Source organism: Misgurnus anguillicaudatus, chromosome 6, assembly GCF_027580225.2.
Source record: "Misgurnus anguillicaudatus chromosome 6, ASM2758022v2, whole genome shotgun sequence".
Classification (NCBI taxonomy): Eukaryota; Metazoa; Chordata; class Actinopteri; order Cypriniformes; family Cobitidae; genus Misgurnus; species Misgurnus anguillicaudatus.
In genome coordinates, this window is record NC_073342.2 from 3,681,292 (window position 1) to 3,706,772 (window position 25,481).

The 25,481-nt window shown below is 38.7% G+C and overlaps 1 protein-coding gene across 2 annotated transcripts; it reads right to left on the minus strand.

Annotated features, from left to right (window-relative positions):
* Positions 1-2,955: 2,955 nt before the first annotated feature.
* Positions 2,956-25,212, minus strand: rbl2 (retinoblastoma-like 2 (p130)). 2 transcript variants are annotated; one of them, XM_055191619.2, is made up of 22 exons: positions 24,818-25,212; positions 24,235-24,365; positions 23,767-23,967; positions 22,347-22,411; positions 15,132-15,260; positions 14,832-14,992; positions 14,579-14,643; positions 14,330-14,501; positions 14,050-14,213; positions 11,719-11,831; positions 11,507-11,610; positions 11,258-11,395; positions 11,018-11,182; positions 10,818-10,914; positions 10,501-10,731; positions 8,710-8,966; positions 8,451-8,627; positions 8,210-8,281; positions 8,023-8,125; positions 5,081-5,292; positions 4,170-4,334; positions 2,956-3,935 (listed from the first exon to the last, which is right to left on the minus strand). In XM_055191619.2, exons 1-22 carry the CDS (start codon positions 24,953-24,955, stop codon positions 3,762-3,764), a joined length of 3,234 nt encoding a protein of 1,077 aa, XP_055047594.2. In that variant the 5' UTR covers positions 24,956-25,212; the 3' UTR covers positions 2,956-3,761. The 2 variants fall into 2 exon arrangements, with proteins under 2 accessions (XP_055047594.2, XP_055047595.2); XM_055191620.2 differs by lacking the exons at positions 22,347-22,411; positions 23,767-23,967; positions 24,235-24,365; positions 24,818-25,212 and adding an exon at positions 19,628-19,774.
* Positions 25,213-25,481: the final 269 nt, after the last annotated feature.

The window sequence follows — 25,481 nt, forward strand, 5'->3', positions numbered from 1 at the left end:
AAAAAATATAACAGATATGATTTGATCACTATAAAACATTTTAAATAAAAAATGCATTCTTTTTTACATTTAATTAATATTGATATGTGGGCCTCACGTGGGTCCCATATGGGCAACATGGGTTTTATGTGGGCTTAACATGGGCAATATATATGGGTCCCATGTGGGTTGACAATGTGGGTCCCATATAGGTATGCCCATGTTGGATGACAATATGGGACCTGGGTGGGCAAAATAATTTCATGCTTAAAATACATTTTATATACATTTAAACTCTTAACATTATTACTTTTGGTTGATAGTCACTTTTATAGAAAGAGCAAATAATATCACAGATAGGATCTGATCAGTATAAAACATTTTAAATAAAAATGCATTATTGTTAACATTTATTTGTGATATTTGTAATGTTTACCTGCCAATTATTAATTTTAATTTGCACAGTTGAGCATGAGTGAAAATAAGAAATGTCAGAAAGTTCATCAATTTGTTAGTGTGTTAAATAAAGAAATGTTTCAAACATTCTGGAAGGAGTCTGATTAGTGGAGTCAGGTGTTTCATATAAGGAGATCTGCTCACTGCTACGACACATTACGCTTGACAAAGTAGCCCTGCTTCAAATGTTTTTAATTGTGATTTTTTTCACACAATATAATATCATATTTTAAACAATCTTTGCTTAAATAGGCGAACTTTTAAAATTACAGCTATAAAGATGATAAACATTTAAACTACAAGAATTTCCGCTCAGGCGCAAGGATACGGTTTCTATCGGAGCAGCAAGAGTCTCTCACAACTGTTACACTTGTAATTTATCCTGAGTTGTGTTTTTAGAAAATGTAATACTACGGTACAAGTTCACGGACTGCACAGGGATGAATCAAAGAAAACATGCAAGGACATTTAATGAGTTTGGCTGTGGATGCTTTGGAAGTTCTTCATAAAATGTTTGAGCAAAGATTAATTGATGATCAGAATTAAGACCATCTCCAGAACAGTGAGCAATATTTGTGTTGTTTTTTTGGAGTCTCAAGTATTTTAAGAGTTTGACTTCTATCAATTGTTATTTAAGTATTATGTTAAATTTTTAGTCATTTCCTTCATTAGCAGTTTTGAAATGTTGATGATTATTTTAGAATCGAAAGTGTTATAAATTGACAATAAAGTATTTTGATATATTGAACCTTTACAGTTTTTTATTTCATTTTTCATATTGCACCTCCTTCATGTTTTGTGATGTTATCGATGAATGAACTGTTGAATATTTATGCTGAAAACTAAATATTTACCGAACTGAAATAATTTTGCTTTTATTGGTTTTCAATTTAAAACAAATATATTATTTAAGTAAATTACAATTAAGCATTAAAAGTATAATTATTCAACACATCCTCGCCCCATGTCGTCAGTGTTTGGCGACACTTGACCATTCGTCAGTGTGTGGCGGGGAGGGTATACCTTTCGCGTCATTTTTTGACGAACTGGGGACTTCAATACTATTACGTCCGTTGCATTCTCTTTCCAATTTTCTTACCATTTTCGCCTCGGTTTAGGGTTAGATTACGCAAAATTAAACAGTGTACGCGAAATTAAACAGTTGTCACCTGCCGTTGGGGTTAGAGTTAGGTTTGGGTAGGGATGTCATTATGTAAATCTAACCCTAAACCGACGCGAAAATGGTAAGAAAATAGGAAAGAGAATGCAACGGACGTAATAGTATTGAAGTCCCCAGTTCGTCAAAAAATGACGCGAAAGGTATACCCTCCCCGTCACATATTGACGAATGGTCAAGTGTCGTCAAATATTGACGACATGGGGTGAGGATGGGTTGCATTATTACATAATAAGGGACCAGTCTAGTACCCATTAAAAACCCATACTGGGGCCTGGTAAATAATGTGGGCTTCAGTAAGTGGGGCCAATATGGGCCCCATGTGTGTTGCCCACCTGGGCCCCACATAAGCCCCACTCAGTTTCTATATCAAATTCATGTGGGCAACCCATGTGGGGCCATACTGGAACCCATGGACAAACCCATATAGGGCCCACATAGGAAGCCCATATGGGGCCCACATGGGCCCCACCTTGCAATGTTGGCTGGGATGTTGACGCAATACTTGCTACTTGATGCAACAGAAGCCTATATTTGTTTTAGTTCTAAATTTGTACTGTAATGTCAGTATTGTCGTTTAACTAAGATGTTTCACTTGAAATTATCTGCTACCAGATTACGTAATAGAGAGAATAAACGAACACTTTTCAAAGTCTGTGATTGTATCGCCTCTTAGCTGTGAAAGTTAGCAAATGCACACATCCACGTCTGTGGAACGTTGCATGTTTGCTATGCCTGCCTTTCTAATTTCCTGTCGAATTTGAACCACTGAATTTGTGGAAGCGAAATAAAATGGACCGGAAATTGCCTGTCGAATATTATTTTGTATTTTTTCACATAATGCATATCTTGGAAGTGAAATATGAAAGGTGAATATGGATTATTGATTTTTTTTTATATTAAAAATGTGTGTGAAATGTTTTGGATTGAAATATTCACAGTTTAAATATTCAACCATGCTGAATTTCAGCCCATTACATTGCAAGCCCTAAAAATAGAATGCATTAAAATGCAATTTTTCAAGTAGTGCAATCCAACAGTTTTTTTTTTGGCAATATTTTACTTCCAAACAAATAATCGAAGCCCCTCATTCCGAGCAATTTTTAAGATTTTTTCAATGAATATTATTAAAGATTATTTAATTATAAAGAAATTATAGATCTGTCTTTGATTTTCGCAAAAATTCCAGAAGTCTATTCTGATTGGTTGATAACTTTTGACAAGCAACATCTGAGCGAGAGGAGGCGGTTCCTAAGAGCACCGTGTATAAGACCTGAGTCATATCAAAGCACTTTATTTATTTAGTAGTTTCACCAGTCCCAGTAATGAAATGAAACAACAGCTAGACTATAAACTATTTATTTAAGGATTGTTTATACTATTAATCATGTTGAATTTCATGTTTAAAGTGGTTGTGTTAAGGTCAGAAGTTATCGGGTCCAGGAGAAAAGGCACTTACAACAAACACATACACATTTCAAAAGTAATAAAACACGTTTTGATGTCTATAAACACAGAAATGAAATAAGATTTATCTCACATACATGCAAAAAACAATAGGCAAATAAATACAAGCACTCTCTACAATCAACATGATTTTTATCTGATATGTCTCTCCACTACCATCACTATACTTAGAAAAATAGCATAAAACCAACCACAAAAATACAGCAAATACATGGAGGAGTAGCAAGAGTTCTCTGATTTCTTATGAACTCTGTTATTAAACATATATAAAACTTTTTTTTAATTAAAAATAGCTCTTTATAAAACACACAAATGATAAAATCAGCGCAAGATTTGCAAACAAACCTTTTGTTAAGTGCTTCAAATGTCCTTCAAATCTTGTCATGACACATCTGAGCGTTTTTTTACACATGTAAACTCTATTTTAAGCTTAAAAACATTCGATTAAACTTTATCATTGATTGATCGACTGATCAATTAGCTGGTGATAAAATCCCATTGGTCTATAAAGAATGGGAACTATGTATCGCATATAAGTTGCTTTGGGTAAAAGCGTCTCCAAAATGCACACATTTATCGCGTTACAGTTCTTTAATTTTGTCTGTGCAATATGGAGGTCTTTGCGAGAAACAGGATCTATTAAAGTATCTTGTATGTGAATGAGCATCTGTACGGGTCAGGATCAATGTGAAGAGCTGCGGTCATTGGCAACATCCTGCAGACGTCTGAGCAGCGCTGTCTGATTCTCCTGACAAAGTCTCTTGGCGGGAGACTGTTGCTCTTCCTCCAGGGCAATGCTGCGCTTCTTAGTAGGCGTCTCGCCCGTCCGGATCATATTGTTAATTTCTCGAAGGCGCTAAAAAGGAATAAGAAGGAATTGTGTTTATTTGATGAAGCAACAGATAGATTTTCTAGATGTACTGTATTAGGAAAGGTGTTAGGAAATTCTTGAGCTGTGATGTGGGTGTTATATGTAGGTGTTATGATGCTAGATTATTTTAAGAAACTGGATTTTAATGACCTAATATAAATCCGACCTCCATGAATGTGAACGACAAATGTTCTAACACAGATATTTCACTTGTCTTACGTTAGACGGGCTGGAGCTGATGTAGTAGAAGACTTTGTCTCGAGGTGTGTGAGGGCTGGAGCTCTTGTGAGGAGATATGTAGATGGAGTGACTGTGGGAAAGGAGGACACGGCGTGGAGAGCCAATCCGAAGTGATGGATACGGACAAAGGGGAGGAGCTTCAGCCTGCAAATAAAAAACACACAATTATAAATATAGCTGCAAGCAGCAATTGCGGGGTCACGCCAACAAGGACAAGAAAGGAAATAAAGTTTGAGCGAATAGTTAGAACTTAGGAACTTAGGAAAAAGAGCCTACCCCCATGTCTCTACAATTTTGTGATGCTGAGATATAGGACTTGCAAAAGGGTTGCTAGGGTACTCAGTTTGCTTGCTAGGAAGTAAGTTGGCATCCACCAATGATTATACTCCAAGCCACGAAAGGAATCATCCATGATTGGTTTGTAATTTTAAATGCAAATGAGCTGATCTCTGCACTAAATGGCAGTGTTGTGGTTGGATAGTGCAGATTAAGTGCAAATTATCCCCTTCTGACGTCACAAGGGGAGCCAAATTTCAATGAACTATTTTTTCACATGCTTGCAGAGAATGGTTATCAAAACTAAGTTACTGGGTTGATCTTTTTCACATTTTCTAGGTTGATAGAAGCACTGGGGACTCAATTATAGCACTTAAACATGGGAAAAAGTCAGAGCAGGGATGGGCAACCTCGGTCCTGGAGGGCCGGTGTCCTGCAGAGTTTAGCTCCAACCATAATTAAACCCACCTGAAGCAGACAATTAAGGTCTTTCTAGGCATACTAGAAACTTTTAGGCAGATGTGCTGAGGCAAGTTGGAGCTAAACTCTGCAGGACACCGGCCCTCCAGGACCGAAGATGCCCATCCCTGATTTAGAGGCATTGTTGCACTCACCCCGTTTTTCGTCGAGTTCCTGGAGTAACGCATGGCGAACTGTTTGATCTGTTTGATGTAGATATGGTTGTAGAAACGGATGAGGTCTCCTCTCTCTTCTTCTTGCTCCTGGGCTCCGAAGGCCCTGGTCGGGGTGGACGGAGCGCTGCTGGGGTGGGGAATGGGAAGAGTGCTGCTGGATCGCATGGGCACGGGACTGCTTTCACCACTTGCTAAAAAAACAGATAAAAGGAATTGCTATTTACTAATGCAAAAAAAACACTTATGTTCTTATGCTGCATGCTCTCTGCTCCGTGTCATGCACAGCAGAGCATATTTTGAAGTGTACTTTGGAGTTAATTGTATGTGATACACTATACTCTATAAAGCGATGATATGACACATTTTTTGTAAATAATTTTTTTTTAACAAGCTCCAATGTTTATGTTCAGTAATTTCATACTAATGGCAATGAAAGGTTATTAAGCAGTAATTGAAATGCCTTATTTTTTTACAAATGTCACTTCAGTAATTTCATTGGTATTTAAAAATTTGACTTTATTTCACTGATTTTTGGCAAAAAAACTCCTCTTTTTTGTACAAGAAAAGACATATTAAACCACCAAAAATCAAAATCACCAAAGATGCAACAAAAATTAGAAATGCAACACTTTAGTTTTTGCCCCCATTTTTTATGTCCACAAAAGGCCTATTTCATTAAAATATTGTTCACCAATCTGTTTAAATCTGTTAGTGATCACTCATTTGCGGGAATAATCCATCCATCACACAGATGTGGCATATTAAGATGCTAATTAGACAGAATGATTATTGCACAGGTGTGCCTTAGGCTGACCACAATAAAAGGCCATTCTAAAATGTGCTATTTTGCTGCATTGGGGGAGTCCGAAACCATTTGCCTTACGCAGTGCAACACATCTCCTTCGCATAGAGTTGATCAGGTTGTTGATTGTGGCCTGTGGAATGTTGGTCCACTCCTCTTTAATGGCTGTGTGAAGTTTCTGGATATCGGCAAGAACTGGAACACCCTGTCGAATACGCCAATCCAGAGCATCCCAAGCATGACATGTCCGGTGAGTATGCTAGCCATGCAAAAACTGTTTTCAGCTCCCAGGAATTGTGTACAGATCCTTGCAACATTATCATGCTGCAACATGCGGTGATGGTCGTGGATGAATGGCACAACAATGGGCCCCAGGATCTGGACATGGTATTTGTGCATTCAAAATGCCATCTATAAAATGTGTTTGTTGTCTTTAACATACGCCTGGCCATACCATAACCTCAAGGCCATCAGGGGCCACTCGATTCACAATGTTCACATCAGCAAACTGCTCACCCACACGCTGTCTGCCATCTGCCCTGTAGCCTACAGTGAAAACCAGTGATTCTTGTGTGAACAGAAGATCTCTTCATAGTGCCAGCCTTTTAATGTGAGCATTTGCCCACTCAAGTCAGTTACGACAACAAACTGCAGTCAAGTCGAGACCCCGATGAGAACAACGAGCATGTATATGAGCTTCCCCCTGAGACGGTTTCTGACAGTTTGTACAGAAATTCTTTAGATGTGCTGCAGCAGCTGTCTGTGTGGCTGGTCTCAGATGATCTTGGAGGTGAAGATGCTGGGTGTGGAGGTCTTGGGCTGGTGTGGTTATACGTGGTTTGCGGTTGTGAGGCCAGTTGGATGTACTGCTAAATTCTCTAAAACATCTTTGGAGACGCTTATGGTAGAGAAATGAACATTCAATTCACAAAAGCAAAAGCTCTGGAGGACATTCCTGCAGTCAGTATGTCAATTGCACGCTTCCTCAAAACTTGCAACATCTGTGGAATTGTGCTGTGTGATATAACAGCACATTTTAGAGTGGCCTTTTATTGTGGCTGCCTAAGGCACACCTGTGCAATAATCATACTGACTAATCAGCATCTTGATTTGCCACACCTATAAGGTGGATGGATTATCTTGGCAAAGGAGAAGTGCTCACTAACACAGATTTAGACAGATTTGTGAACAATATTTGAGAGAAATATGCCTTTTGTGTACATAGAAAATCTTAGATCTTTGAGTTCAGCTCACAAAAAATGGGGGTAAAAACAACAGTGTTGCGTTTATAATTTTGGTAAGTGTAAAACATTGCAAATAATGAAAGCCAGAATGTAAAAAAATGAAGAAACTAAAGCACACATTAGGGGGTGCCGTGATCCATGGCTGTTTCTCAATTCTAAGAACGCAAAGCACAGACTTGCGTTCTCATTGGAGACTGGTCTTGCCAGGCGATCTTGAAAGAACGAACTCAGAAGGTCGCGAGAACACAGAACGCACTTGTGAGAATTGAGATGTGTGCGATCTTCCTGCTGGTCACGTGACGACCTCAGATTTCAGCGTTCAAGTCTGCACTCGATGCATCCTCGATATCAAGAACATATCCGGGAATTTTCACGTGTTGTCTGTACTTGCGTTCTTGAGAATTGGAATTGAACTTCAACTGTTAATGATGACGTAGATCGAGGACACAAGGACACAAGATCGCTGAAGAACGCATATTGAGAAACAGCCCATGTCACTGCCACATTTAGGGATGCATTCAGGTCCAAGAACTCACAAGGGACCCAAGTTTGATTGTGATCCACAGTCATTTCCCATTCATCTTCCGTGCACTTTGAGGACTTTGCTGAAGCTTTTGCTGCCAGCAAACCGGTATTTCTTAATGGCACAAGGCTGGGATCAAGGGATTTGAAGCAAAATTATTTGATAAATACGAGCCGAGAGCACTCGTTTAATATCATTATCTCATTTTGACAGAGGTGGCGTTTAGTGGCTTTTGCATTTGATCTCTATATATCACACCTGATTAAGGATTTTAGTTTGCATATGATATAAGTAAGATACATGGTTTTTACGCTTTAGTACATTTTACCTTTACAGTTAAAGCATGTGTTACCTTGTTCTTGTGTTCCCTCTGCTGGTGAGCCGTGTCTCTGTGTGTTTTCACCGTTCCCTGAGTGACGTCTCTTCTTTCCAGTGATCAACACACTTCTGTACACCTGAGAAGACATCATCACCTCCATTAAGGTCATCGTATGATCAACTTCACCAGTATCTCATGAAAGAAATTAGGTGCAACTCACACTGCTGCTGGCTTGAGGTTGAGATCTGTAGCACTTCATGATGTTCTGAAAGGACTTTTCCTCTTTAGTGACCTAAAAAATGGACACACAGTTTAAAAAACGACACAAAATAAACCTCACATCAGATGTATACAAGTATACATCACCACTTTTGGTTATACACAGCTGCCACAAAATCGTTAAATATAGCTACTAAATATGATTTGCACAATAAATACTGTAAATATTTAGATATAAACACCTTAGTCATGACGTAAATGGCACACATGAGCAGTTGGTCTAGATGGCGATCCATCATGAGTTCAGTGCAATGCACGAGTGAATACTCGAAACACGTCCAGATCTTCCTGCGCAGATCTGTGCTGATGTCCAGTTTAGCACACAGGTCTCTGAGACGCACACTAGCGAGGTGATACACCTGACAAAGTTGACGTAAACTGTGTTATTTCGGATTAAATCAATTTAAATAATACCAAAATTAACAACGGGGATCTTTGTACCTTGCGGAAGAACAGAGAAAGCGACCCTGTCTTCTGTGAACGACTGGTGGGTGTTCCCTGCTGAGGGATCTTTCTGTCCTGTTTGGCAGGAGTGGGATTGTTTTGGACTGGGACTGCGGGTGTGGCAGTCAGATGTTGGGTGGTCAGGGTGCCCGTCAGTGTCTGGGCACTAAAGGTCGGCAGTGCCCCACCGCTCTGCCCGGTCACATTCACTTGCACTGGGATAAATGTGATGCCTCCACTTTCATTGGCTATTCCTACCAATGATAAACATAAACGTTCATAATCAATTTAAAAGATAAAGAGTAGCAGCTATATCTATAGTGATCAGTGATGCGCCGGTTGATCCGACATGAGCGGGTGCCTGTGGTCACCCGCGGTTACAAGTGATCCGAAAATATTTTTTATGATATTCGGGTGGCGGCCGGTCGGGTCGTCGGAAATAAAGATGCCAATTAACTATTTTAAACAATTACTACTTTCAACAAATGCAAGCCAGGGAGCGGGTCAGGTACAGGATTTATTTGTAATTTTTTTGCGATCCGAGTTGCAGGCGGGTTAGTTGAAAACGTTGGTCGGGTGCAGGTTGTTTATACATTGACCCATGCATCACTGATAGTCATACAGTATTGTGCAAAAGTGGTTCAAATGATTTGTGTGCTATAGACGGTTTCAGCAGTACCAACATAAACAAGCGACTTTTGTGGAACACACGTAACTTCCAGTAAACTCCGCTATGAATAATAACAACAAAGTCCTTTTAAAATAGTTTATTTATATAACAAGCAAAATAAACAACACGTAGATTACCTAGCAAACCAAAACATTTGTTATTTTCGACGAGGTATTTGTTCAAGATTCAGTTTAGCAACTAGTCAGACCATTAAACAAACAGGAACTGGAAATAAACTTCCAACCAGACGCGTAATTCCATCACCACACGTGCGGCCAATGAAACCATCTATATTATAAGCAGTGTTGGGGGTAACGCATTACAAGTAACGTGCATTATGTAATAATATTACTTTTCTGAAGTAACGAGTAAAGTAACGCATTACTTTATAAATGTAAACATTAATATTTGAGTTACTTTTAAAAAAAGTAATGCAAGTTACTTTGCAGTTGAAAAATTTTGTTTTATAAAATAGTATACTGAATTAAACGAAAATGGATACGGGAGGCCAGAGCTTGACATTTTTGCAATGGAAATACGCAACTTATCAGTCATAAAAAACACCTGCAGGGCCTGAAAGAGATCAAGCCTCAGCCAAGTAGGAAAAAGTAACGCAAAAGTAACTTAAAGTAACGTAAGTATTACTTTCCATGGAAAGTAACTAAGTAACGCAATTAGTTACTTTTTTGGGAAGTAACTTAATATTGTAATGCATTACTTTTAAAAGTAACTTTCCCCAACACTGGTAATAAGCACACTTATGAATAAGCATTCATAAGTCACACAATAGCTCTGTCTAATGGGGTGTACACACAAAACACGAATTCAACAATTTGTGCAAGTAGATTACATACAAAGTCAATGCAAATACGCGAATAGATACAAACTCGCGCAGGGTGATGCGAATGGCGCATAAAGGGCACATCAATTGCAGCGAAAACACGCTATTCACCTCAAATGTGTCTTTGCGCAAGTTGAAAATATTCAACTCCAGCGAAAAATTTGCATGACACGAAGTTAAATCCAGAGTGATCTAGAGCGAGAGCTTCGCGTTTGGTGTGTACGCAGCATAAGAAACAGAAATAATCACATAAACATTTTTAATAATTTGAATGCACCTTGAACAGGTATGGTGACAGTCTGGCCGTTGTTTGCTGTGACAGTAGCTGTTGCCATGGTGACCACAGTCTGTCCGGCTGGGATGGTGGTGACCAAAGAGGGCTGAGCTTGCTTGACAGGCTGGGCAGGATCAGAGGTCGACTCTCCGTCGATAAATAGTCGGCGTCGAGCCGTACCTGTAGGGGGCGAGCTGTAGCGCTCGTGAAGAGTGGTGGGGGATGGAGAAACGCCTAAAAAGGTCCGATTAAAATAACAGTGTTTCAGTTTATTGGGTAAATAAATGTACACAAATGAAGGTAAGAACCAGTGTAGTTACCTTTCGCTGCTGCTGTGATGTTGGCACTGAACTCCCTCTTGTTTGGAGTAAGTGTGCTGTTTCCTGAACTGTCCTCCAGGTGTTGAGGAAGCATCACCTGTCACATAAACAATATTTCTTATAATCTGCAAAAATAGGATGAAATATGACATCACTACTTATGATGTCCATGTGGTCATAAGCAGTTTTATTGTTCTGACCTCCTGGCAGGCAGGAACGCAGTTCTTGGCTTCTCGGATGCTGTCCCACAATGGGGAATTTCCTTTCCACGCCAAACAGTCCAGTACTTGCTCCTCAACATGGTTAAGATGTTTGACCACTTCCCGGAACAGACCCTCCTCCGCCCGCACCAGCACCTCGATAACCTGAGACACAGACAAAGACTTCTAAAATATACGGTCCATTAATTAGTAAGTTACTACCTCTATATATTCACATACCTTATAGAAGTAATAAGCAGGGAGGTCAAAGATCTGTAAGACTCGTGGGAACTCTCCTGGGGGTCGATATGAGAAGATGACAATCTCCAGACAGCAGGCGATTAGAGATCGATGAAACACGTCCTGCTGTAGAATGCCCTGAGACACACAATGCCATACTCATAAGAGATACAACATCATTGATTGGTTACCAATCAATGCTAAAAATATTAAATAATATGACAGATTGACAAATTTCTTGAAACTTACAGACAGATCCACATCCCCAAGCCGTTTCTTCTCTTGGGTGATTATTGCTTCCAGTGATTTGTAATACAGAGCTTCAGCCAGACAGAAATACTTCACTGCAACATCTGTGCGATAGAATGGCCAAATGAGATATTTGTGTGTTTTAATGGAGTCATGAGCTACAAATTAAACCACAAAGAAACAAGAGCAATATATGACATGAATGTGCATACCTCTGGCCAGCCTCTTGTTCTCTTCATCTGTGCCCAGATAATTCTGAAGAAACATCTCTGACATCTCTTTCAGTCTGGCTGCTATAGACTCACTGGGGTCTCTCACACAAGATCTGTTTGAATTTAAACAGTGAAAAGTGAATCTTAACTGCACTCTCAGTTCACTGAAATAAAATAAATTATGTTTTATTGCTGGCATCACTGGCATTCTTGGTATCAAATTTCAATGGAATCATTGCATTGCAGTTTACAAGAATCACAGGTACCAAAATTAACTTTAATTCCTAATATCTTGGTTTATTAGTACAGTATCACATTTTACTTGAATTATGGTATATTTCAATCAATTGTATTACATTTAATTGGAAACACTAAGCTCAAAATGTATGTGATTCAGGTGAATTAGTGATGATGACAAATTGAAATGGAAGTGATTCGGGTGAGTTGTTATAGCAGTGACTTTGGTGAATTGTGATTGGCGTGACTCCAGTGAATTGTGATGGTAGTGACTACAGTAAAGTGTGATTGGCATGACTCCAGTGAATTGTGATGGCAGTGTGAAGGAAGTGATTCCAGTGAATTGTGATGGATAGTGACTTTGATGAATTGTGATGGCAGTGATTCCAGTGAATTGTGATGGGAGTTACTGCTGTGAATTGTAATGGCAGTGATTCTGGTGAACTGTGATGACAGTGATTCCTGTGAGCTGTGCTGGCAGTGACTCCAGTGTACTGTGATGACAGAGATTCCTGTGAACTGTGATGGCAATGGCTCTAGTGTACTGTGATGGCAGCGATTCTGGTCAATTGTGATGCAATGATTCCAGTGAATTGTGATGGTAGTGACTCCAGTGAATTGTGATGGTAGTGACTCCAGTGAATTGTGATGGTAGTGACTACAGTAAAGTGTGATTGGCATGACTCTAGTGAATTGTGATGGCAGTGTGAAGAGAGTGATTCCAGTGAATTGTGATGGATAATTATTTTGATGAATTGTGATGGTAGTGACTCCAGTGAGTTGTGATGGCAGTGTGAAGCGGGTGGTTGCAGTTAATTGTAATAGATAATGACTTTGATGAATTGTGGTGGCAGTGATTCCAGTGAATTGTGATGGCAGTGAAGTGTGGTGGAAGTAATTCCAGTAAATTGTGATGGACAGTGACTCTGGTGAATTGTAATGGCAGTGATTCCAGTGAATTGTGATCGCGGTGATTCTCGTGAATTGTGATGGCAGGTATTCTAGGGATTTGTGATGGGAGTTACTGCTGTGAATTGTGATGGTAATGATTCTGTTGAACTGTGATAGCATGGCTACAGTGTACTGTGATGACAGAGATTCCTGTGAACTGTGATGGCAATGGCTCCAGTGTACTGTGATGGCAGAGATTCTGGTCAACTGTGATGGCAATGATTCCAGTGAATTGTAATGGTAGTGACTCCAGTGGTTTATGATGGCAGTGATTCTGGTGAATTGTGATGGCAGTGATTTTGGTGAATTGTGATGGCAGTGATTCTGGTGAATTGTGATGGCAGTGATTCTGGTGAACTGTGATAGGCGTGACTCCAGTGTACTGTGATGGCAGCGATTTTGGTTAATTGTGATGGCAGGGATTCCAGTGAATTGTGATGGTAGTGACTCAAGTGAATTGTGATGTCGGTGTTTCCAGTTAGCTGTGATGGCAGTGATTCCAGTGAATTGTGATGGTAGTGACTCCAGTGAATTGTGATGTCGGTGTTTCCAGTGAGCTGTGATGCAAGTGATTTTCATGAATTGTGATGTCAGTGACTGCGGTGAATTGTGACTCTAGTGTACTGTGATGGCAGCGATTCTGGTCAATTGTGATGGCAGTGATTCCAGTAAATTGTGATGGCAATTATTCCAGTGATTTGAGATGGGAGTGACTGCGGTGAATTGTGATGGTAGTAATTCTGTGAACTGTGATAGGCTTAACTCCAGTGTACTGTAATGGCAACAATTCTGGTCAATTGTGATGGCAGTTATTCATGTAAACTCTGATGGGCATGACTCTGGTTAATTGTGGTTAATTCTGTTGAACTGTGATAGAGATTAACTCCAGTGTACTGTGATGGCAGTGATTCTGATGAATTGTAATGGCAGTGATTCAGGTAAATCGTGATGGTAGTGATTCCATTAAATTGTGATGGCAGTGATGAGAGAATTGTGATGGTAGTGACTCCAGTTACCTGTGATGGCAGTGATTCCATTAAATTGTGATGGCAGTGATTCTTGGGAGTGATTCCAGTAAACTGTCCCTGAATCTTTTGGTGTTTAAAGCAGAATGCAGGAGAATCTAGTTTAAAATGGTATTACCTGAAGGCGTCTCTGAGTCTCATGGTGGGTCTGTATTTGAATCCTGTCAGTAAAGTGTGCAGGCGACCCACACTCTGCATCGCCGTTGAAACAGGGGTACCGATGTTGCCGTGCAGCACGTACCTCCTTCCCGTGAGCGGAGTAGACACTCTAAGAGCAGATGACTGGACAACAAACACACACTTTAATTATAACACGAAATTACATCATTATTGTTCAATGGCACAAAGAGATGTATTCAACGTGTATTTATTTGTTCTGGTATGTTTAATATACATACTGTCAAAGAGTTCTGGGGGGTGTTGGTGCCGCGCTCCTGATTCTCTATCCCCTCATATAAACATGATCCTGGGGTACCAATTTCTTCTCCTGCCGCCTCTCCTAAAAATATTCTCTCATCCAGAGAACCGGACGATAACACATGTTCCTCATACACACGGTTCAGAGATGTGCTGGAAAAAGAGAAAAGGAACATGAGATTTAAGAGAAAGATCTTTACATTAAATTTGTTTAACTATAAATAACTTACAGACTGTCACTGAAGTTCACCGGCTCTAAGAATCCTGTCAGCGTGTCTTCTTTGCCTTTCAAAATCTAAAAGTTTACATGGAAGACGTTTGCATATACTTAATCAAGAAATGTAAAAATACAAAAAAATCTAAACTAATATTATTCAAACTTAGTTTTAGGACAATGCAAAATGTTACTCACAAGAAACTTTTACATTTGCAATGTGTTAAAAACTTTGTAGGATGCATTGATGTCTATGCTATTTGCAGTACCTTGCGCTCAAAGAGTTTCTTGATGAAGGGTTTCCAGAAATGCTCTTTCACACCTTTGGCCTCCAGCACCAGACCATCATGCAGTTCACACAACTGTTCAATGAAACATAATGTGCCCGGGCCTGGTTTATAATCTTTACTGCTAAAGTCTTCCGGCAGCGCTGGAGCATAGAAACATACAAACATCTGTCATAACCTAAAGTCTGGACTGAAGAAATTATATGTTCTCTGCTTTTTGATGCATGTGTGTGTGTGTGTTTGTGTCTATGGGTGTTTGTTATAAGTTTGTATGTGTGTAACCTTTAAATGCAGGGTTAAGCAGGTCTTTACGACTGGAGCACAGGAGTGAATTGCAGTAAACCAGATCCAGAGCACACAAGAGCAGATGATACGAGTTTACCAGGTCATCACTGATCATTGGGAAATTTCCTACAGACAAGAGCGAGAGACAATGAAGAACAATTGATGAAAAATAGTAAGACAATACGTATTAAATATATTCTATTATACAGTCGTGGAAGAAATTAATAGACCATTTCAATGATCCTCTTTCAGTTTTTTTTCAGATTTACTATTTATTATAAGTATGTATTTTTTGTAAAATGATAACTTTTGTTTCATTCTTTCAAATATTGAAAACATTTCTGCCAAATTCTTAATAAAAATGTATTTGCCTTTATGTACTGAAAATTTAAATGGGGAAAACATGATTAAAACAACAAAAAAGATGCAATGTTTTCTGATCTTCAATACCCCAGAGAAAACAAGTTCAAATTCATTTCTCAACAACAAAAACTAATGTTTTTATATGTATTTTAGGAAAAATTCAGATTTTTAGTCACATATTTCATGGGTCTTGTCATCCTCTCTGTCTTTTACATCACTGTTGGGTGAATTTGTGTCACTCCTGAGGTTTGCTTTGTTTGAAATTCAACAAACACTGGACTGAAAAATTCACAATAAATCTAGAAATGATGATTAAAGTCAAAGCTGGAGTTGTCTTTTCATTTTTTCCGTGGCTGTATACTTTGTCATAAAAAACAAACAAAGAAAAATAATGTTCACACTAGTTGTTCTATATTATTTTATGTTATGGATTATTTTTTCTTTGTGTTGCATCTGACACTTAAGTGCTAAAATTTTCAAAATACTGGGGGATTAACTTTAAAAAAAAAACTAAGTTTTGGGTTTAAATCAGTTTCAGTGGAATTCAATATATATATAGTGAGGAAAATAAGTATTTGAACACTCTGCTACTTTGCAAGTTCTCCCACTTAGAAATCATGGAGGGGTCTGAAATTGTGATCATAGGTACATGTCCACTGTGAGAGACATAATCTAAAAAAAAAATCCAGAAATCACAATGTATGATTTTTTAACTATTTATTTGTATGATACAACTGCAAATAAGTATTTGAACACCTGTCTATCAGCTAGAATTCTGACCCTTAAAGACCTGTTAGTCTGCCTTTAAAATGTCCACCTCCACTCCATTCATTATCCTAAATTAGATGCACCTGTTTGAGGTCATTAGCTGCATAAAGACACCTGTCCACCCCATACAATCAGTAAGAATCCAACTACTAAGGCTTTGTCCACACTAAGCCGGTGCATTCCCTATCCGATATTTTCCTTGTTCTAAAAAAATAATCCGTAAACACGAAACCACTGAAACCGACTGAAAGCGGTGTAGTATATATGCCGGACCAGTATGGGGCGCTGTAATTCTGCCACAGATATACACTATACACGAAGAAGAAGACTTTAAGCATGTGCATAACCAACGTATGGTGTTGTCCATTATCGCTTGTTGCTCACCACATTTGCATAGAAGCAATATAGTTTGCTGTAATAAAGCTAGTTGGCTTTAGTAGCTTCTGTAGCACGAACACAATCACGTAGTCCGCCGTTATTGTTGTTGCTTTTACGTGTGACGCTTCCGACACGTGATGTGATGACGTTTTCGCTTCACAAAATATACGGATGGGCTGTACACACAAAACCGCAAGGATTTCGATTTCAGATTTATCCACTTTAGGACCCGGTTTAAAAAAATATCGGTTTCACTCTCTCAAAACACCGGATCCGTGTGGTTGAAACGGCAATACGATAACAAATGTATACGTATACAGTGATATGCGTCTCCGTGTGGACAGCCCCTAACATGGCCAAGATCAAAGAGTTGTCCAAAGACACTGGAGACAAAATTGTACACCTCCAAAAGGCTGGAAAGGGTTACAGGGAAATTGCCAAGCAGCTTGGTGAAAAAGGTCCACTGTTGGAGCAATCATTAGAAAATGGAAGAAGCTAAACATGACTGTCAATCTCCCTCGGACTGGGGCTCCATGCAAGATTTCACCTCGTGGGGTCTCAATGATCCTAAGAAAGGTGAAAATCAGCCCAGAACTACACGGAGGAGCTGGCCAATGACCTGAAAAGAGTTGGGACCACCGTTTCCAAGGTTACTGTTGGTAATACACTAAGACGTCATGGTTTGAAATCATGCATGGCACGGAAGGTTCCCCTACTTAAATCAGCACATGTCCAGACCCGTCTTAAGTTTGCCAATGACCATTTGGATGATCCAGAGGAGTCATGGGAGAAAGTCATGTGTTCAGATGAGACCAAAATAGAACGTGTTTGGAGAAAGAAGAATGATGAGTACCATCCCAAGAACACCATCCCTACTGTGAAGCATGGGGGTGGTAGCATCATGCTTTGGGGGTGTTTTTCTGCACATGGGATAGGGCGACTGCACTGTATTAGGGAGAGGATAACCGGATTTTATTTAGAATATGTCTCTCACAGTGGACATGCACCTATGATGATTTCAGACCCCTCCATGATTTCTAAGTGAGAGAACTTGCAGAATAGCAGGGTGTTCAAATACTTATTTTCCTCACTGTATATATATATATATATATATATATATATATATATATATATATATTCTGTTGCTGAAGATAAAAAGATGTTCTCCTGACATCAGACAGTAAAACCCTTTTTGTGTACGACAGAAAGCTTTGTTTATTTAAGGTGTAGTTGGGTTAGAGAACGCGTTTCCTCCACTGAAGTGTATGGTCTGCCAAACCTATTACAGAAAAATGAAACGATTGTTTTTAACAGAAAAACACTTCAACACTACATATATCGTATATCAATGTGACAGGCAGGCAGCTCTACATCATCTGCTTCAAAAACAGGAAAAGGCTGCAAAAAATGAAGTTATGCTGTTAGGCCACAGTGTTTAGATTTATAATTTCCTGTTTATATCATTTCAACAGTAACCTGCCTGTGCAGTGCAAAAAAAAAAAAAAACTATCGACCAATCATCGATCGCTTATATAGCTCATAAAATGAAATTGTGACTCATGAAATTTAAATTGTGACTTATTTGTGCTTTTAAAGTTAAAATAAGATTGAGATAGCCCTTTACCGTACTGTGCACTGCCTGTGGATTTATTATATGGAACGCTCAAATAACAAACTACACAGTAAAATATGCAGTAAACAACAAGTATCCCACAATGCAATGCACTTGACTTGAACTTTCACTGCAATTATGAATTACACATTACACATTATCTGATCAGACTGCCAAGAGACTTCACATTTTGTGTTTATGGTACGCGCAAATAAGCTATCTTGAATAGAGCCGCGTGGCAAGCGTGCTGAAATAAAGAGCAACACATTCTTTTTTCAAGCCGTGGAGGCTTAAAAAATATTTAAAAGTTTCTGAATGCCACGTCGAAAGCATGTTGGAGAGAAGGAGGGGAAGCGGTGCAGTCGCATTTTTGCACGGTTTTAGGCTCAATATGTGAACCACCCCATTTTTCCTATGTTTTTTAAGCTTTGATGCGCAAAATAACATGCGTTCATGTTTCGTGTGTAAAAAACGCAGTACTTTTTACACAATTTATTTATCTCTGTAGCGCTGTTTTCACTGTCCTAAAAACGGGTTAATGTCTTCCTTGTTCTAAGAAGTCCCTCCTTCAGAAATACGTAATGAGTTCTGATTGTGTAGTTTGTTAAGCGTGTTGTGATTCGACAGCAGCTTAGCTTAGCTAGAGCCGCTTGAGCTTAGCTAGCGACTGATGTATTAATGTGGGCGGAGTTTAGTCATTGACATCCTTCAACCGGGAAGTAGAGGGTTGTAGACCAAACCGGCCGTTCGCTGTAGGCTTTGAAAGGGGAATTTTGTTAAAGAAAATATATCACCTAGCAGTGAACTTTGAGTTTTATCATTTTACAGGTATTATTTATGCTATTATAGCAACATTACACACTAACTAAAGTCTGACAAAATGGGATCAGGAAAATCGGGACCTTTAAAGGCCCACTGAAGTCCCTTGAAAGGCGCTGCATTATTTTATATATTTTTATATAAAGATGATAACTGGACTCCACGTACAAAATTAAAGATGCATAATAAGTTCACGTGTTAATGTACATATCACTGCATAAAGAATTAATCATATTGTGTTTCACATATTATTTTACATATAAAACTAATTGGGCTGTGATGTAAATAAATGGCCACCCAAACTTCTATTTCTTTTTTATTGGAAACACAGGATAGAAAATTGCATTTGTGAAACCACTTAACTGAGTCTTTAAAGAAACAAACAATCCCCAAAATAAGCTCACGTATACTGATGATATGGACATACAGTAAAAAAGATATTTATACTATATACTAATCCAGAAAACATACCTCATGTACCATTACACATACAAGACCCCTAACTACTTTACATTTCATACAGAAGTACTGAGTTAAAATTTACTTGACTTACATGCAATTTTCCATTTTATTCCTCAGGTACAACCATTGACAGCAGCGGCAGTGACATATCCTTGCATGAAGAAGTGCTGTATGAATGATATTTCTGCAAGGCATGCTATAAGGGACACAGGTCGGCCCCTGTGGCCCAGCTGAGCTCCCTTACACACAGACAAGCCCTGACTTGTCATCTGATTTGGTTGCTATGATAAGTGACGCATAAGTTACTCATGAGGAAATAATGCGCTCAGTGTCCTTGTGCTCTGCAGGATTCTGCATGACTTTTACTAATAGAGAAGCATGCAAAGAAGAAGAATAATGTTTCATATTCATACGTTTGGATTTTATTGCTTAACTGCAGAAACGTACTCAACAATTAAACTCAATCAAATTTAGCTGTAAACAAGCTAGTCTGCAAACTTCTGCATATGCATGTCTGATCATATGCAAGGAAATCTCGCCGGCTGTGTCTCTAATGGCCTCTGACTGAATTAAACGTGCCTGCACAGGCCCAAATAATGAGCGCATGTCACATGATCAAGCTATCTGCACGCCCAGCCAATCACAGCACGTCTTTATGTTAGACGCATTGCACGGCTTATAACCCTCTTGGCAGTGTGAGACCCTACGGGAGGAACCGTGTGCCGCCTCCTTACTCAATACAGCGGGAGTCCACAAACCCCTCACCTCCTCCTCTTCTGCTAATCTGTTCCAATGTAATTATCTCTCTAATGTCGCCCATCTGACAAGCCCTTATTCAACATAATCACTCATGGAAGCATGCAGGGTCTGATTCAGACTGCCAGCAAAAAAACTTTCAATATTAGCTATTAAAACATTTCACAAACAGCTAAAAATGCATGAACACTTGACAGAAACATGTTGAATACTCACTCTATATATATAAAAAAACTACACTTTTCTCTCTCTCCTTCTTCTAACATGTATGGTTGTATAGCACAAATTATTGCCTACTTAACATTTATATCTACATTTTTACATATATGATTTCATCCAAAGTGACTTTCAAATAAGAGAGAACTTAACATTTTGCCAACAATAAGTCTAGTCTACAAAGCTGTAAGATTAATCGCTTCATTGTTTTTACATTTTCGTAAGTCTCTTTGGATAAAAGCATATAAGTAAATGTAAACTTTTTAGTTTTTAAAGAATAACTGGATATTTCTTCTTATGTGCACTTCCATGCAAATGTCAACCTTAGCATGAAAAGTAAGTTTTTATTCATACTGATATCTTCTGAAAATCTTTAATTTATCTTAGATTAAATGTTCTTTATAGAGCCATCCTTTCCCTGTGCGTTTGGCATGTTTGCTTCTGGTTTGTGCATTTTAATATAATCCTACACGTTATGTGTCCTTTTTCTGTCACATCCATTACAAATTTACCTCATCTAAAACAGAAAACATGATTACAGACTGATATTTTTCTGACTATCATTAGGAAAATATAAATAGATTTCAATATTGGCAATAAATGCATTCTCCGAGAATGTATATTTCAAGTTTTGACTGCAAAAGTCACATACATAATGCTGGAATTGTTCATATATCAAATTGTGCCCTTTGGTTTATGTGCAAAGTTAGCCAATAATACGTAATTTACATACATAAAAGACATAAAGGTATAGTACTAAAACTGACAAGCTATTTAAATTAGCATGGTTCTGACCATGTTTGCCACATACACCCATAATAACAATAAAACTATTGTAAATGTTATGTGTAATGCAAATAATGTGCAAAAATGTAAATATTACAATAAAAATAGGAAGTTCAGATGCAAAACCCTCTAAGTGCGTTAGACATGTTTTCCTGCAAATGAGCATTTTTTTATCAGTCTCTTATGTTTAGGTTCAATAATTTTACTTTAATCATAATGAAAATGTTATTAGCCATTAATTGAAATGCCCTATTTTCCACAAATGTCACTTTAGTCATTCCATTGTTATTGAACAAATCTGACTTTCTTTCACAGGATGGGACCTGGTCAAGAATATTCACATTTGAAAAGGTTTTTGATGCAAGAAACCTTGACTAACACTATATTGATAATATTTTTTAATAGCATATTGACTAAAATGACTTAAGTGGAGTTCAGGGAACAATGCTGCAAAATTCTCTTTAAACACATATTTAGTAGATTTTTTAATAAAAGCTTTGTTAAAGGTCACGTTCTTTCTGATCCCATTTTTTAAACCCTAGTTAGTGTGTAATGTTGCTGTTAGAGAATAAATAATACCTGTAAAATGATAAAGCTCAAAGTTCACTGTCAGGCGATATATTTTCTTTAACAGAATTCTCCTTTCAAAGTCTACAGCGAACGGACGGTTTGTACTACAGCCCTCTACTTCCTGCTTTAATGACATCAGTAGAACAGTTTTTTGACTAAACTTCGCCCACAGAAATACGTCAGTCACCAGCTAAGCTAACGGCAAGCTAAGCCGCTATCGAATCACAACACACTAAACAAACTACACAATCAAAACTCAATACGTATTTCTGAAGAAGGGACTTCATAGAACAAGAAAGACATTAGGCAGTTTTGAGGACAGTGAAAACAGTGCTATACAGATAAGTAAATTGTGTGAAAAGTACAGTGTTTTTTTACACGTGAAACATGAACACATGTTATATTGCCCACTATAAACACAATCAAAGCTTCAAAAACACAGAAAGAACAGGACCTTTAAGTAATAACTTTAAAATAATTACCTTTAGCATGTATGAACAGGACCCAGCAGAAGTTGAAGACCTCAGTGATGGTGCATGGATGTCGTCTGAACACACAGAAAACATCAGAATCAGACCAAACCTCTTATGGTGCGTTCACACCAGATGCGAAAGAGGCGACAAGCTTGAGTGATTTACAAGTTAAGTCAATGCAAAGACACAAAAATAGGCATCCTGCGTCATGGTAAGTGCGAATGGCGCGGCATAGATTAAGCTTTCCGCGTGAATTGAGCATTGCCGCATGATCCGAGTTAAAAAATCTGAACTTTGGCGGTTTACTCGATTTGAGCTATATAAGCCCCTCCCATGACGCAAATTTATGTGTGAATTTCTCGAATAACAAGAATTTCAGGCGCGAATAAAGCGAGTAAACTCAAAAAGTTCAAGCATCCAACTTCGCACGAATAGCACGATTTTGCCGCCTCTTCCGCGTCTGGTGTGAATGCACAGTTAGGAACAACTCAAAGCCAGCAGCTCAGAATATAGACGGTTTCATCTGGCACACGTGCGGTGACGCGATAAGCGTCTGGTCGGAACTTTACTTCCGGTTTCTGTTTATTTAATGGTCTGACTAGTTGCTGAAACTGAACTCTTAAACAAATACCTCGTCGAAAATAAAAAAAATTGGGTTCCAATGTAATCTACGTGTTGTTTATTTTCCTTGTTATATAAATAAACTACTTTAAAAGGACTTTGTTGTTAATTAAGGGGGTCGCACACTGGCCACGCAGCTCATCGTCGCACCGCGTCGTGTCGCGTCTAGGACAACTCGGAGGTATCGTAAACCGGAAGTGCACATTAAATAGCGCAAGCTTCGTCAGATAGCGTCTACTTCAAAATTCAAAATATACGTTAGCAGCCGATGTTAATCGTTAATGATTTGGGACAAATATGATGTTATTTTATGTTAAACTATGTGAGTGGCCCTGTGTGGCGCGACAAGGATTTGAGCAACTTCCTGAGTCGTAGCTGGGCGGCGCGAACAGGCGCCACCTGGCGGCACCGATGTGCGTATACTCATAGAAAACAATGTGTTCGATTTTTTTAGAATGGCGTGGCGCTGCTCATCCGGTGTGCAATCCCCTTTATAGTTTACCGGAAGTTACGTGATGACCACGAAAGCCGCTTGTTTATGTTATTACTGCTGAAACCGTCTATAGACTAAAGGTGTCTGTTTTAGCCAAGCCTTGAGGGATTTTATATAACATGTTATGTTGTTTTTATGTCAAATATGTTTTTCTTGCAATGTTTATTCTTAAATACATCATACGCATATATATTGTTGCATACAATTTTTAGTATTTACTTATTTGTCAACCATAAATGCCCTAATATGTTAAATGACAGTGTGACTAACGTTGAAAATGATCCCCAAAGTGGTGAATGGGTTTATTGCAAGTACCTCTGCTTCCTGCCCCTGTGCGTTCTGGGTAATTCATCAGTGGGCGTCTTAAAGATGTCTTTGAAAATAGGCACATATTTCTTAAAGATGACAGATGTTACGGTGAAGTTTCTCTCGAGTTTCTCAGTGCTCTGCTGGAACTCCTTGGGTAGGTTGGCCATATCCTGCCATTTCTTCATTTTATTAAAAAACTCAATCAAACTGAAAGGAAAAAAACACTTATTATTACAAAGATCTAAATAGAAGTATTTTATTTTTCAAGCTATGACCTATCATTTCCGAGCTGTATGAGTGTCAGTGGTCATTGGAAAAACAAGTAATGCACCTGTCTGGAGGTCCAGCTGACCGGTACATTGTTATGGTAACAACACAACATGTAGCTGTTTGTGTATCTGAGCAAAGTGTTACATGAGTCTGTTAAGCAAACATCTATTTATCTAAGTTCATGATAAGGTAAAGTTTACTGACCTCTGTTTTGAAGAGCGCAGTATTCTGGTCAGCGACACATAGTTGCCCTCTGCTGTGCCTTTACTTACTGTGGGCACTGAAGTCCTACAGGCCACATATAGAGCACATGCCAACCAGTGCAGTTCACTACCCTCGAGAGAGAAATAACACTTTACTTAATATCTGTCTGAAACAATAAAGGGTCATGACATGAAGTAAGTCAAGTTAATGTGTATGATGTGCATATGTTTTTTCCCCTGTAAAATACCTTGGAGTATCATAAATACCATAATATTGCATTGTTATTATTCTGTACCAATGTATTGCCATCACTTTACCACAGTAACCGCAAAGAAAGACATCCTTATTATCAGTTTGTAAAGGTGTTCATTCTGATAACGCCACTGACGATGTCACACACGACGTCACTCATACCTACACGCGCAGAATTCTGCGCTCATGTCAAGTACACGACAGCTGCGCACTTTTACACATTCACAAGCACACGTGCAGTTAAATATCGTTGTGTTTACCACACGACTCTCACTCAAGACATAATACAAATGTGATGCATGTGCCCAAGTCTTATGTGCAATGACATTACCTCGAGAGTGTAATTTTTGCTGATGTTTTCATAACTCCCCCATGCCCCGTTACTCGACTCCTCGTCCATATTCAGAGCTCGACACAGATCTTCAAATGCATGTCTAGTTTTCTGCAATGTATCTTCCTCGTCGCTCATTTCAGGGCTGTCGTGCGTAGATTTATAAAGATACGTGTGAATTTAATCGCTATTCATGTGTAAAACGTACAGGAAAAACGGATATTAAAAGAATAGGGCGAAATAAGAATGAAGATACTTCATGACAGCGCGAGCTTCTGTACAGATCTACAGAAGTGTAGCCATTTAAATGTCCTTTGAGTGACAGCTCGCTCCTGTTGTATTTGAGTTATGCCAAGTTCGAGCCGAAGCGAACAAAGTAACAAGATACGCCGAGTATTAGACGCAATAGCGAAAGCGAATTCCATTCTGTGCGCAAACCCCGTCACGCGGAAGTGGAGACCCCGCCCACTCTCTGCTTTAAATGTGTCATTTCACCGTGATATAACTCATTATAAAACCCGTCTGTTGACATTTTAGCGTTTGGATAACAGTTTTTAAAGGAAATTATTTGTGTTATTCTTGCAATATTCACTGTAAGCGCATATTACATTCCGATTAAGTGAAAAGTTACTTATTTCCTTATAATATTTTATTTAATTTGATT